This window comes from Colletotrichum tamarilloi (genome assembly GCF_030869305.1).
Source record: "Colletotrichum tamarilloi strain Tom-12 chromosome Unknown Scaffold_3.1, whole genome shotgun sequence".
NCBI classification, from domain to species: Eukaryota; Fungi; Ascomycota; class Sordariomycetes; order Glomerellales; family Glomerellaceae; genus Colletotrichum; species Colletotrichum tamarilloi.
In genome coordinates this window covers 16,699-30,952 of record NW_026849386.1, presented here as the reverse complement: position 1 = coordinate 30,952, position 14,254 = coordinate 16,699, and the positions used below count along the sequence as shown (strand labels likewise).

Sequence of the window (14,254 nt, the reverse complement as noted above, 5' to 3'; positions counted from 1 at the left end):
GAATATTTAGCCTTGTAAAATTAATTTTAATTTTATAATAATTATTAATAAGATCCTCTATACTAAAGGAGGTTTAATATCTTAAGAACTAGCTTTATAATAATAATATAAAAATAAAAAAATAATTTTTTAATTAGAAAAGCTAATTAAAATAAAGTCTATAAGTTAGTATTATAAGGACTTTTATAATAGCTTTATTTAATTCCTAATTAAAAAAATTAATTAAATCTATTAATTAATTATTAAATAATTAAATATAGCGCAAGAAATAAGCTAAATAATTAAATACGAACCTTATATTTAATTTATTTATATGGGTATAAGCGCTAATAAGGTGACGATGTCATGCTTTCCTGTCGGGAGAGAACTCCGCGAATTCGCATACGTCCCGAGCGCTAAAGTAAAGCGAGATCAACGAGTGGCACAATCAAGTGTACGACACCTAGCGATCCCACCGAAGCTGGAGCGCTGGATATACTCGTTGTTGCAACTCATTGGCAGTTGCTAGACTTATCAGATTCCATTGTGATCTCAAGCTGTATTCATTCTCCTAATCACGGCTATGATGAAGTAGCTAGCCTTTTGAGCCTGAGAGCCGTGCTTTTTGAGCTAAGAACTAATTCTTCACATACGTTGCATAAGGTTGTTAAGCTTATCCAAATAGACTTGAGCTAGACAACCCAGATTCATCCCATCAAGCCCGAAGGTGGGTGGCGCTGTTTTCTTCGTCCGTGATGGTCTCGAAGCTGGATACCGGAGTATGTTCGGGTCGTAGATCCAATGGAACAGGTGCGGAGACCCCAGAAATCCCGCAGCATCCACATTGTAGCATTGCAAGAATGATAATTGGGAATGGTGACATGGATCTGTGTTGATGGATTCCAAGTCCCAAGTCTAAGGTCTGGGGTCTGAGTCGGCCCTACCTCTAGCCTGGCGGGGTCTACCAGATCCTGAAAGCTCCAATAGCTGTGGCCTGGACCATCGATGAACCTCTAGCCATGGCGCTGGATCCGAAGACGTGTTTGTGAGTCGTTGCTCTGTCCCGGTGGTGGTGTCGTGACCGAGTTGGATGATGCGGGGATTGCGGGGAGCAATCGAGTTTTTGCTGAACCGGGTCGGTGGTCACCTGTCATTCCTACCTTAACGGATCCACGTTCGGCACATGTTTGAGTCTTGGCAACATCTACCGTGGGTTCACCGCTTGCGAGCGTGCTTATTGCTTCCTGATTAAGGCTGGCTGTCTTTGATGATCACATTATTGTGCTTCCGGTGGGGGACCCGGCCCCACGCTGGGGTCGGGCGCGCTTCATGCCAAGCGGCCGAGTTGTCATCGATGAGCTACTTGGTGCTGCTGCATGGAGCAACTCGTGATGAGATTTAGATGATGCGGGCGGCAGGAAAACATTTTCCTAAATTCAGAGAAAACTATGATGAGTGAATCAATTGAGCAACATTACTGACTGTGCAAGTAAAAGCCGTCCCAACATGAACACCCCGGTTCATGAGAAACATGACGTAACTCTGAATAGGTACAGGTTTTTGAGCTAAAAGATACGCGGCTCGTTAAGGCTAACTCCTGTCAAAATTCCTCCCTAAACTGACGGCTCACGGCTATCTTCAATGTTCCGCCGTTGCAGCTTTCGCAGCACTTTCCTTGGCAATAGTCTCTTCGTAAGTATCATACTTGTACTTGAATCCCGGGTGGTCAGACCTCAACCCCTTTTGTCCAGGCCCATAGATCTGCTCTCTGAAAGTAGGAGCCGGCTCGTCATCAGGAATCGCCGGCGGCAATAATCCTCTGCTACGGAGCTCTGGGACGAGGTACTCGACGGCATCTTCAAAGCTGCCAGGCGTAACAACGTAACCAATGTTGAATCCATCAACGTCGGCAATATCCACCCACTCCTGGAATACGTCCGCAACCTGGGCCGCGGTACCGACCGGCATAGCCCCGTTCCCACCGATTGCCGTGACCGTGCCCAGGTTTCGGGGCGTCAACTTTGGCACATCATCGCCGCGATAGCGCAAGTTGTATAGCGACGAGTGAATACGTTGAAGGTGGCTCGCAACGTCCGCCTCGGTGAGTTCGTGGTCAAGATCAAACTGAGAAACATCGATACCTGTAGTCGCGGAGAATTGGGCAAGGCCACCTTCGATGAGGACGTACTTGAGGGCTTCTTCGTACTTTCTTTTGGCGTCTTCTTCATCTTTGCCGATAATCGGGGTTATCATGGCGAAAACTTTGACGGAGTAGGGGTCTCGTCCTGCGGCGATGGCGCCTTCGCGGATGGCCTTGACTCTTGGTGCTACAACATGTGGGGAGAGACCGGCAACAAAGATGCCTTCAGCGTGGGTGGAACCGAATTTGATGCCCGCGCTTTCAGGAATGATCAGCATCCAGGTTCAAGACTCTGAAAGGTACGTGGAACTTACGGAGATGTGCCGGCCTGGAACAGCACAGGCGTACGTTGGGGAGAAGGGTCTGTCAGGAAAGGTGCATCGACGTGGAACTTGCCATGGTGATGGATGGGACGAATTTGAGAGTAATCCGAGTATATGCCTTTCTCTGCGTCTTCTACCAATGCGGTGTCTGACCAAGAGCCCTCCCACAATCTACATAGTCTTGTCAGTGCACCTGAATGAGAAATTTCTTCAATCTAAGACTTACTTGTACAAAACTCGCAAGTACTCGTCTGCATTTGAGTACCGGGTGTCGTGTTCAACTAATGGAAGGCCAACCTGCCGTTTAATGTGAGATGTAGCCCAAGAACTTCAAGAAGAGGACCTTACAGCTTTGGAAGCTGATTCCTTCCAGCTGGTGACAATGTTCCATCCAAAACGTCCCTTCGTCAAGTGATCGAGGGTGCTGAAGCGTTTTGCAACCACGTATGCCTGCTCGTACGAAGTTGACGTTGTGATGGCAAATCCAAGATTCTTGGTGACAGCAGCCATCGCGGAAACGGGCTAATACCATGTTAGTCATCTGCGGGGCATATCAGAGGGTGCATGCGCCACGAAGACATCGCTGCCGAGGTCATACTCACGATGACAGGGTCGGCCATAGGCCATTGGGCGCCTGTTCTGACCGATGGCTCTGCGCTCCCCTTGTACCTGAAAGCTATGTTAGCAATGATGATGCTGGCTAGAGCAGAGGATGAGGTGACGCTAACGTGTCGTATGGCCCAAAAGTATCGGCCAAGAACAAGCCCACAAACCCTCCTTTATCGAGGAGCTTTGCTAGGTCTGTCCAATAGGTGAGATCGCGGCGTTTATCTTTGGCTCTGTCTTTGGGATTACGCCATTGGCCAAAGGATAGGTGTCCTACGGTGAACATATCAAAAGCATTGAGAAGAATCTGCTTTTGAGGCTTGGCACTTGTACCGCCATCTTGACTCTTTGAGGAAGCCATGGTCACTGTGGTCGTTCAAAAGTGTCAATAAGAGTAGATTTCGATATCGCACAACCAATCGTCGAAGCCGGAAAAGAACCGCTATTCGTAGATTTGAATTTGTCCTAGGGTTAGTGGTGACTTGCTTGGCCCTTGGTAGCACAATGAAGCCAATCCCAAGTCAGTGTCTGTAGTTTATAACATCCATGTCTCTTTGGCGTCATCTCATCTGCATGTTGCGTGCGGAAATCCTACGGATATTTTCCGACAGATACTACCTTAATCCCCCTCTATGAGGTCGTCGGACTCCTTTATCGGACTTGGGAAACATTTCCTCGCCGGTCTGTGTATTTTCCCGACCAGAAAGAAATGCTGAAGATGTATTAGAAGGACGCGGATATTAGCCGGACTAGCCCTGCGAACACAATGTCGTTGGGTTGGTACGCAAGAATCCTGCAGATGATGGAAGGGTGGGCCATGATTCCGCCATCAGTTCTCGGCGCGCTTCAGCGAATGATGTGCAGATACAGCAACGCTTCAGAAGCACTCTGTAAGAGCCCATCACACTCCAGGCTTTATATCGCCATATCAACTTCGAGCACATCATGCACATTCCCCTGAATCCCCGCTGATAAGAAAATCGGTATCGAGATGCAGATGGCAAGCAATGCCGGCATCGGGTATTAGATGTCGGCACCAATCAGTTACTTGACTTTAAAGACCACCTCTGTTGGAAGTTGACCCTCAACTCCTAGAATGGCTTAATTTAGCTATCGCGGGTTCCATGATGAGTGCACCGATACAGCCCGACGAAGTCCGGATCGACCACGATGCAACGGCCGCGAGCCGGAAGCAGCAAGCCAACACAGCCGTGGCTCGGGCCAACGCCGACAACCTACGAGATGACCCAGAAGCTCGAGCGGCGTTTCTTTCGACGTTTTCTGCGGAAGAGGAAAGGTCCATCATCAACAAAGTTGACAAGGCTTTCCTGCTTCTCATCGGCGTGATGTTTATGATCAAGCAGGTAAAGCAATTTTAAAGCCGTTCGACTCAGCGTTCTAACGAATTTCCAGATTGACCAAACCAATGCTGCAAATGTCCGGGTGTTGCAAGCAGGAGAGTCCCGAAATATCATGAAAGAGCTCGACATGACATCTGATCAATACAATTGGGTTGGATCTATCTATGGTGTAAGTAGCTGCTCAGTCTTAAAAAGCAACTTGAGCAATCGTCGCGAAACACTAACAAGGCTAGATCGCCTACATCGTCTTCGAAGCGCCCAGCAATCTTCTACTGAAGCGTATGAGTCCTCATCTTTGGCAGTCTCGTATCTTCCTCACCTGGGGAATCATTACGGCATGCCAAGCTGCAGCTCAAAATCGGCATCAACTTTACGCTATGCGATTTCTGCTTGGGTGAGTCTCGAGTGCCTGAATGATATCCAGGCCAAAAGCGTGCTGACTGTATTCCAGGATGTTCGAAGCGGGTATGTTTCCGGGTATCATGGCCCAGTTGTCTAGTTGGTACCGCACAGATGAGATAGGCAAACCAGTGACCTGGTTCTTTGCCATGTCCAACCTGGCGGGCATCATTGGATCGCTTCTATGCTATGGTATCAGCTACATGAACGGGATTCGTGGTATTAGTGCTTGGAGATGGGTATACCTTCTCGAAGGACTGACTACCATCGTCTTCTCTGGTGTGGTATTCTGGCTGCTACCAGACTATCCCAAGTCACCGCGCAGCAGCCGCTTCCTGACAGAGAGGGAACAAGAGTTTGTAGAGGCCAGGTTACCGGAGAACGCGCCCCTGACTAACGATCCTGATTTCGCCGGCAAAGAGATTTGGGCGGTCCTACGAACACCATTGATTTGGTCATTCATGCTGTCGCAGACGCTCATCAACATTGGAGGATACGCGTTGACGTGGTACTTGCCTACCATTGTTACTAATCTTGGCTTTGTGGGGCTGCCGAGGAATCAGCTGTTGAATATGCCTCCTGCGTTTGCCGCCATCGTGGGCTTGATATTTTCGGCGTGGTTCATGTCGAGGGCGTATATCGTCCGGCCAGCCTACATCATGTGAGTCTTATTCAAGACTTGAGATACGAGGTATGAGTCACTGACTAGAAGGTTAGGATTCTCATGTCCGGCATGGTTGTATGCTTTGTTCTCTTCTTTACGATCACCAATCGGTATGGCATCTACATCTCCTGCATCTTGGGAACTTTGTTCTACCAATCATACTTCATTCCGTTCTGGGCCTGGAGATCTGCCACACTCTCTGGATCTACGGGGACGGCCTTCACGCTTGGTCTCCAATCGGGTATAGCCCAGCTAGGCGGCGTCATCGGGCCGCAGCTGTTCCAGTCAAAGTTTGCATATAATGGTTACAAAACAAGCTTCGCGATAGCAGCGGCGACAACTATCGCCTCCTTTGTCGCCAACCTATGGACTTGGTGGTTGACCCGGAACACGGAGTACGATGTGATGAGAGTGAGAAGAAAAATATTGAAGGCACGAAAACTTGGCAAGGTCAACTTCGATGATGATATACGGGTATTTGAGGAAAGGCGGTTTTACGATGGATTCAAACGGCAGGGTGGAGACTCTGGTGAGGAAAGCTCGCAAACTTAGTGATTTGCTCTTCTCGTAGATAATCATTAGCGAATCACAGACGCGTAGTGACAAAGTGCGCGATAAGATATCAGCTCTATCTTTTGCTGACAGATCGATTCAATATCTCAATAAGGTAGGTGTCTTACTGAAGAAAATGCAGCATTTTAAGACGAGCGGACCTGTAACCCAGTGCAAATAAAGTCAGCAGACGAGAAAGCTTTCCAGGTTTCTAGAGCTCATGATGTCTCGATTCAGGTGTAAGTACTTTGCGTCCAGTAGTCGTGAGTTTGAGTTTGACGCCATGAGTGTGAGAATGGTGGATCAAGGGAGAACCCGTCGAGAATGTGTGGGGGCCACGCCGTAGCGTAAATTCTCGCAACTTCACTGATCCTAAAATAACTCACTTCGGTCCTGACTCAACACTTTCTGAGGGGCCTCACATACCAAGTTCACAACCAGTCATGTCGGCATCGCCAGCTCTTACGCAGCTTTTGGAGAAGGTGATTCCGCAAGGGGACCGCTCGTCTCTCCGCAGCGATGTAATTCCGGCAATCCTTGACGCCATTTCCGGCATCGCCAAGACTCTGCAGGCATCCCAGCACGTCTCACTTGCTGGGACAGCAAACGCCTTTGGTGACGACCAGCTCAACGTCGACGTGCTCTCCGAGAACGTAATGCGCGAAGCTATTGCGAGATGCCCCTCGATCCAGACCGCAAGCAGTGAGGAGGACCCGATCGAGAAGCCTGCGAGGCCACAAGCGAGCGCTGGCGCAAACGAGATCCCTGCAACCTCAGAGGAGTACACCGTCGCTTTTGATCCCCTTGACGGCAGCTCCATCATTGCGCCAAACTGGACGGTTGGAACAATTGTCGGCATCTGGGATGGGCGGACCGCGGTGGGCCAGTCACCGGTTGAGAAGCAGATTGCGGCCATTATTGGTGTCATCGGACCCCGGACTACCGCCATTGTCGCCGTGCGGATCCCCGGCGCCGACTCCGCTTGCTTTGAGATCGGATACGGCCCGAACGGTGTGGCAGATTGCGAGGTTATCCGGCCGGTCGTCAAATTGGCTGACGCACCCTTCAAGACGCGTTACTTTGCGCCCGCCAACCTGCGACATGCGGCGGACGATGAGAGGTACAGCGCTCTCATTACGCGGTTCATCAAGGAGAAGTACACGCTGCGGTACTGCGGCGGCCTTGTACCCGACATTGTGCATGCGCTTGTCAAGGGTCATGGCGTCTATGTTATGCCTGTTACGCCCGGTGTTCTTCCCAAGCTCAGATTCCTCTACGAGCTATACCCGATTGCTCTGATCATGGAGTGTGCGGGTGGCCAAGCCATTGACCCCACGGATGGCAGGCCACTGCTTGAAAAGATTCAGAAGGATTGCGATGGTAGAGCAGGTCTGATCTGCGGCACGACGGAGGAGGTGAGGATTGTTAAGCAGGTTCTTCTTGGATGAGATGTGGTCAGAGTAGAATGAGAAGGATCGAGATATCTTTACATGTAGGCCCTGTTTATATACAGCTACAAACACACATTTAGCCAACCCCCACGTCTTATCACGCTGCGGTTCCGAAGTGTTCTCCCCCACTTCGAAGGTATTCCTCCTCTTCTTTCGTCATCAATCTGCCCAGCTGCGCATTACGGTGCGGATACCTCCCAAACCGCTCGATCAGATGCTTATGCTTCTTCTCGAACTCTAGGCTGTCCCCGATATAGTCCTCGCTCTGTTTGTCCCCCTGCTCTCGAAACTCTTCTTGCATCTCGCTGACAACTTTGATGTATGTCTCGTGGTCTTCGATATGTTCGGAGTGCATCAGCGGCATATAAAACCACATACGCCGCGCCGGCGCCAACCGGAGCGAGGGATGCATGTCAGGGCGCGATTCAGCACTCATGAGGCTGCGGAGGACTGCCCGTGCAAGCCGATCGTAATGCGTGTAGATGACGGCCTGGCGTGTCCTGAATATGTTTCGGGGTATTTGATCGAGCAGGAGAATGAGTGCAAGTGTCTGCATGCTCTTGGTTTCTCCGTCCGAGGTGTTGATGCTTTGCATCAATGGACCTGCAATGTTTTCGGCTGCGGCAGACTCCTCTGAAAAGTTGTTCGAAGGCGGAAGAGGGAACCTTTCGGGTCCGATGGACTCTAGAGCGGCCGCGAACTCTTTCGTGCAGGTGTCGTCAAATGCTCGACGGTCTTCCGGGGATCCCTGGCCGAACCAACGCGTCATTGCTTCTCGTGAGGCAATCTTGGCATGAGGTGCTACGCCTTGAAACCAAACATTGTGTACATGGGTGTATAGAGATGGAGATAGAAGCGTGCGGGGCAGTGTGGAAGTGAAGCCGGCCATGATGATAGTTGAGGTCAAGTAGTTGAACGTGGAATGATTGGTAATTGAATTAGCAGGAGTTACGGGAATGTTTCAATGTCGATTATGTCGTCGACAGGCCATCGTTCGAAGTATGATGCGTCATTTACCCTATTTATCACCACTGACTCGTCTTTTGCCAATTTCCAAGTATTGAACTAGAGTGCCTTCGGCATTAAACTGGAATTCCAGTACTTTCCAATGGTAGGGAGCTAGTTAACCACCGAGCCCTAGGACGCGGTAGGGTCTGGTGAACTGCACTGAATTGCCCTGGACGCGAACGCGCCCACCACATTACTAATGCAATTAATATCGGTCTCCGTTACATGCCGAGCGTCAAATTACTATTGCCTACTATTCTCCTGCAATAGCGCGAACGTAAGCCTCCACTAAATAATTTTCCTGATGACGACAACGGTATGGTAGTATCTCCCTGGTAGCTCAATAACTCTCTAGGGTATCAAGCTTTATCTCGGCCCAGGGGATCACCTCGTGTGAAAGATACAATGGTTTGAGCGTCTCGATTGATTACTTAGCTCGATCTTTGAGATCCTAAAAAATCAGACAGAGCTAAATTACCACGCTAAGCCCTCGGGTACGGCCTTATCGTTCATGCTAGAGCTCGAACAAACACCCCGACAGAACGCCTCATCCTCTTCGGCGGATGATCTCGTCGCTTGAACAGGGCCTCTGCGAGCCGGCCACCATTCCGACCCGCGCTTTCTCTCCTCGGCCACATGGTCATGCAGAAGCCCCTTGACCTTTCCAATGACATAGACAACCGCTTCTTCCACATCAGGGTGAAATGGCCCAGTTGTGTAGGTATCACTATTGAGATTGGACTGCGATCCGTTGGCTAGCCATTTGTCTTCTGACTCAACTTGGCTGAAGAAGTCCAGCTTTTCTTTCAACTCTTCTGGAGTCGCCGTTTTTGACCGATAGACTTCGTACCGCATCAAGCTCGTGGTGGCAGATGTGGGTACGATTGACATCATGTAGAAGAATACAGGCCTGGAGACCGGGTTAGCTGAGCCTGCTTGAGCGCACATGGGAATGACTCTAACTCACGTGAGAGTGACCGAAGCGTTGGGAAACATGTATGTAGGACTGACGGAGCTGGCACGTTGCTCTCCTTTTGCACCAAGGTGTTCAACCCAGTACTTATTGAGACCATAGTTCATCTGTTTATTGCCCTTGAAGAAGGGTGCGAGGCCAGGGTGAGCTGTCGGGCAATGATAACACTGCAGGAGGCCCACAGAATTAGTACCCAGTTTGAGACTGACCAACTATAAAGATCGGAGTTGATTGCACGAACCTCATTGTAATTCTCAATCAGTGTTTTCCAATTGAATTTTCCTTCCATTGACCAAGTGTGGTCGTACTCATAGTTGCTCATGTCGAAGTTCTCTAGCCGGGGCTGTTTATCAACGCCACCAAACTGTTCCTCCCAGCTAAGCGTCGGCTTTTCAGCTGCGTCCAGGTTGATCCAGAAGAACCCCAGACTATCAATATGGCTGTGAACCTTGTAGAGTTCATACTCGCTTTTGTCAAAGTCCTCGACCTGGTCGAATCGAGGCGCCTTGGCCAAGTTTCCATTCATGCTGTAAGACCACCCTGCCATAGTGTTAGTACTGTAGGTCGGAGTCAGAGGCCGGGTAAGAGCGCATACCATGATATTTGCAAGACAGCACAAACGCCTTCCCCTCATTCTCATGAACAATTGGAAATGCTCTGTGGCGGCAGATGTTGAGAAACGCATTGATATTCCCGGCACGGTCTTTAATGATGAAAAAGGGATAACCGGCCATCTCATAGCGAGCGTACTTGCCTGGCTCACTGAATTGGTGGACATGTGAGACTAGGATCCATGATTTACTGAAGATAGCGCGTCTCTCCAGTTGATAGAAACCTGGCTCACGATACCAAGACGCTGGAAGGGTGCTCTGCATGTTGAAATTCTTTGTTGCTCTTGTCAATGGCTTCAATTTGCTTGGTCAACATGTGTTTGGAGTGAGGCAGAACTTTGCTTGTAATTAAGCTGAACTTCGTTAGACAAAACAACTTCATGATAAACATCTCGGGGGCCGAGAGACCCATCGCAACTCCATCGTCCAAAGCCCAATGTTCTAAACTTCTAATTTTAGCGATGTTCGGCCGATGCCCCGCTGATACTCATCGAAAGAAGTAAGCAACAGTTTACCCAAGATGTGATTGGTGTTCATCGGATATGGGTTGGCCTAGACAGACTAGTAGTGAGATACCATCCTGCGCTCGGACTGCCGGCCGAAGCAGCCGGGACCACAAGCAAGCAGACATGCGGGGTCGCCATGAGGTTGTCCGCGGACACCGTACGTCATTCAGAGCCTTGACTTCCATGATAGTGGAAACTCGCAAAGGTTGACCCCGCCTCTGAGATGCCTTGGCTAGCTTTCTTAGCCTCGGGAGCTGCGGAGCGCATAGTTGCCAATCTCGAGCTCGCTATCTCCCATGCGCAACTGCGATAACTGATGGATTATCTGGTAACACACAATTCCAAGCATCCACAGAGGGTTCTGCAACAGCCGTATCAATCGATAGAATGCAGGCATACGTCCTTTTGGTGATAGTCGCACTCTTTGTGGGAGTGCAGCTCCTGGCAAAGATCTATCGCGGCTTCGCGGCCCCACTCGCATCCGTCCCCGGCCCCTTCTTTGCGCGGTTCACGGACCTATGGTACGCATGGAGGATTCATCAGGGTTGCTTCGAGGTTGACAACATTGAGCTGCACCGAAAATATGGCAAGTCGTCTTTTGGAGGGGTCCTACTGGACAGAAACACAGTCTTGTCTCGAAGACTGTGTCAACTTGGAAGAGTCCAGTGTAAATGAGCTAACTCCTCCAAGGCTCAATTGTCCGATATGGTCCAAATAGATTCAGTATCAATGACCCACACGCAGCGAAGGTGATCTACGGTCATGGCCACGCATTCTCAAAGTCTACGTGGTACGACACTTGGGGTGATCCAAACCCGCATCAATGGTCTTTGTTCTCAGACCGAAACGAGAAGCGCCACAGCGAAAATCGACGTCTCTATCAAAGCATGTACAGCATGTCCTCCTTGGTGCACTACGAGAGCTACGTCGATGAGTGTGCGGACTTGTTCTCCAGAAGGCTCTCAGAGATGAGTGGCAGAGGAACGACGGTAGAGCCTGTTGACATGGGTCATTGGTTCCAGTGTTACGCATTCGACGTGGTTGGTATGATCACCTACTCCAAGAGACTTGGATTCCTGGACCGGGGTCTCGATGTCGGAGCGGTGATCAAGAATCTCGAAAATCACCTCTACTACGCGACTATGGTAGGAGTATACTCGTACCTCCACTCCTACTTAGCACCCATCAGGAGTCGGCTAGGTAAACAGGGTACTGGCAGGCAATTCATCGTCGAGTTCACCAAGGGTTGCTTGGCAGACCATCAGGCAAAGCCCAAAGCAGTCGATGCTGAGGATACTTCACATCTCTCTGAACAGTCTGGCACAATGGACTTTCTCTCTAAATTTCTCGGAAAGCACTCCGAGGACTCATCAACTTTCTCTCAATACCATGTTCTGGCGGGTTGTGTATCAAACATGGTTGCAGGCTCAGACACGACCGCCATCAGCCTTAGCGCCATTTTATATCAGCTTCTCCGGAACCCTAAAGAGATGAGCAAGCTGCAAAAAGAGATTGACGAATTCTATTCCCAGAGAACTGGTGATCCTCGACGACTAAACTTCCAGGAGAGTCTGAAGCTGCCATACCTCCAGGCAGTCATCAAAGAGGCATTGAGATTGCATCCCGCGACTGGGCTTCCCCTCGAGAGAATTGTTCCTGAAGGAGGAGCTACTATTGCAGGGAAATTCTTTCCAGCCGGGGTATGTTGAAACCATGTCGGCATTGTAGACTGATTGACATTCACTAATCATTATTAGACCATCGTGGGCATCAACACTTGGGTTGAGCACCACCACCCGTCCATCTTTGGCGAAGATGCAGCCTCTTTTAGACCGGATCGATGGTTGACTACGGATACCGATCGTTTGTCGGCGATGAACAGACACTGGATGCCGGTAAGCCTCTTGTAAAAGAGCTAGAGATTGCATGTTCCAGTGCTGTCACTGACAAGCTGATAGTTCGGCCTGGGATCACGAACCTGCATCGGAAGACACATTTCCATATTGGAAATTTCGAAATTGATGCCCAGATTACTGCACGAGTTTGATTTTGAAATTTGTAGGGACGCTCCCTGGGTTACTAGGAACTGTTGGTTCGTGAAGCCTGTAAACTTTCAGGTTCGAGTCAATGCACGGCGATCGCAGGTTGGTAAAGTTGGGGCTTCCTAGGCTTCTGACAGGTTGGACGCCCTTTTTAGAGCACCTGCTGATAGGTTGGGAACGCCTGAGGTGACAGTGAACGAGTGTGTTCTAATTGAGTCTAGTAAATCACAATACAAAAATTGAAGTCCCAAGATTTTCCAAATCCTCATGATGTGATATCTTCAAAGCATTGAAGTGCCAAACGAATGCAATCCTTCCCAAACCCCGTGGCTATGCTGTGAATCTCAACGCCGTCGTGTTTCGCCCGAAAAACTCAAGCAGCAAATAGTTCCTTTTTCGCTCCATCGCTGGTTCTACTATTCCTACATGCGACTTGTCCGGAGTCTTTGAATTTCATCCTGTTTTTGCATTAGCGATCTTCCATGTTCCTTAACTTTAGGGCGCACGTACTGGCGAGAGATCACGCGGAGCCCGGATCACGTAAGAGTTTTTTCTTGACTCAAACTCGAACTGGTGGGAATTGAATTCTTCTTTAAGATAACGGGAGAGTCTCTCCGGGGCGATGGAGGATCCAGATATCCTCTGGCATCCTTGCTGCTTATTCCGACGTACACTGAAGCTGCTATCCATTGTGTGCTGCTGTTGTTTTCTCTTATGTCTTTTTTTTTCTTCCCCAGAATGTCGGTAACGGATGGTGAGAGCCGAAGAGGAAGATGGCCGGGTCTGATTCTCGGTGGAATGCGCCTACACTTAAGGGCCGAGGAGGGCTTGCAGCGTTTTAGTCCTACCAGGGTATGATTGGTTGACCTCAAGCAGATCACTCATAACATGCTGCAAGACTGCATCAATATCTGCAGGTTTATGGTGCGGTTGCCTGATCAAAGCCAATCACCTGCTCCCTTCGTGTGGTTGCATGTTAAGCTGCATTCCAGATCGCTTCTGTCGAATGAATTCGTTGACCACTTTCTGCTCACACCATCAACATGAATTGGAATTCCCGCACAGCAAGCTACCTAGCCCAAGTGTCAGCTGTAGGCTCAGGGTTCCTCGTCGTCGCATCCACTTCGGCCTATGGGGATGCCTTCGCGCACCCATCCACTGCAGCGATGGGGGTGAATCCACTTCCACGTCAACATAGCTCTGCTCCGTTCTGAGTGAAGAAGCGGTTCTTAACACATCGCCACTTCCAAGGGTGCACCAAAAATCGTTCCCTTGCTTCTTTCTACGGCTTCTTCTCTTATTCAATTGGTATACCATGAGTTCCGGGTTATGGGTACAGTACACGCGCATCTGCAAACTTGCGCAGCCTTCTTTTTCCCCGAGTCTCCAGGCCCCTCTGACACCGACTTTCTCTTTCCCTTGCAGGTACAGACTTACAGCCTGCATGTAAACCCCGTCAGTCCACAGCCTGCCGCTGCCCTGGTCAGAGCCCGTCCATTCTGCATCGTAATCGCTGCTTACACCACTTGGAGGCCATAAAGCTGATAATCGACCATTCCTCTCTGGGGCATTACTTCGTGAGGCTGGCTGTGCAGTATAGTTGCCAGGCTCGCCCATTAAAACTCCCTTCTCTTCCACT

The 14,254-nt window shown here is 49.7% G+C and overlaps 6 protein-coding genes across 6 annotated transcripts; 2 read left to right on the top strand and 4 right to left on the bottom strand.

Moving 5' to 3' along the window:
• Window positions 1-1,617: 1,617 nt before the first annotated feature.
• Window positions 1,618-3,409, bottom strand: CTAM01_01191 (DszA family Xenobiotic compound monooxygenase; the record flags this gene model as incomplete). The annotated part of the gene is made up of 6 exons (XM_060517233.1): window positions 1,618-2,377; window positions 2,434-2,613; window positions 2,669-2,739; window positions 2,791-2,964; window positions 3,045-3,111; window positions 3,171-3,409. The coding sequence occupies 6 exons, from the start codon at window positions 3,407-3,409 to the stop codon at window positions 1,618-1,620; spliced, it is 1,491 nt and encodes a 496-aa protein (XP_060387694.1).
• A 763-nt stretch (window positions 3,410-4,172) lies between these two features.
• CTAM01_01190 (high-affinity nicotinic acid transporter) lies at window positions 4,173-7,472 on the top strand (the record flags this gene model as incomplete). The annotated part of the gene is made up of 6 exons (XM_060517232.1): window positions 4,173-4,412; window positions 4,462-4,578; window positions 4,643-4,803; window positions 4,861-5,469; window positions 5,526-6,001; window positions 6,319-7,472. 6 exons carry the CDS (start codon window positions 4,173-4,175, stop codon window positions 7,470-7,472), a joined length of 2,757 nt encoding a protein of 918 aa, XP_060387693.1.
• A 100-nt stretch (window positions 7,473-7,572) lies between these two features.
• Window positions 7,573-8,364, bottom strand: CTAM01_01189 (uncharacterized protein; the record flags this gene model as incomplete). The annotated part of the gene is made up of 1 exon (XM_060517231.1): window positions 7,573-8,364. The coding sequence occupies one exon, from the start codon at window positions 8,362-8,364 to the stop codon at window positions 7,573-7,575; it is 792 nt and encodes a 263-aa protein (XP_060387692.1).
• A 593-nt stretch (window positions 8,365-8,957) lies between these two features.
• CTAM01_01188 (uncharacterized protein) lies at window positions 8,958-10,331 on the bottom strand (the record flags this gene model as incomplete). The annotated part of the gene is made up of 4 exons (XM_060517230.1): window positions 8,958-9,393; window positions 9,451-9,623; window positions 9,698-9,996; window positions 10,052-10,331. 4 exons carry the CDS (start codon window positions 10,329-10,331, stop codon window positions 8,958-8,960), a joined length of 1,188 nt encoding a protein of 395 aa, XP_060387691.1.
• Window positions 10,332-11,469: 1,138 nt separating this feature from the next.
• On the top strand, window positions 11,470-12,741 carry CTAM01_01187 (cytochrome P450; the record flags this gene model as incomplete). The annotated part of the gene is made up of 3 exons (XM_060517229.1): window positions 11,470-12,273; window positions 12,331-12,468; window positions 12,532-12,741. The coding sequence occupies 3 exons, from the start codon at window positions 11,470-11,472 to the stop codon at window positions 12,739-12,741; spliced, it is 1,152 nt and encodes a 383-aa protein (XP_060387690.1).
• Window positions 12,742-13,037: 296 nt separating this feature from the next.
• Window positions 13,038-13,305, bottom strand: CTAM01_01186 (uncharacterized protein; the record flags this gene model as incomplete). Its single annotated transcript, XM_060517228.1, has 2 exons — window positions 13,038-13,073; window positions 13,126-13,305. 2 exons carry the CDS (start codon window positions 13,303-13,305, stop codon window positions 13,038-13,040), a joined length of 216 nt encoding a protein of 71 aa, XP_060387689.1.
• Window positions 13,306-14,254: the final 949 nt, after the last annotated feature.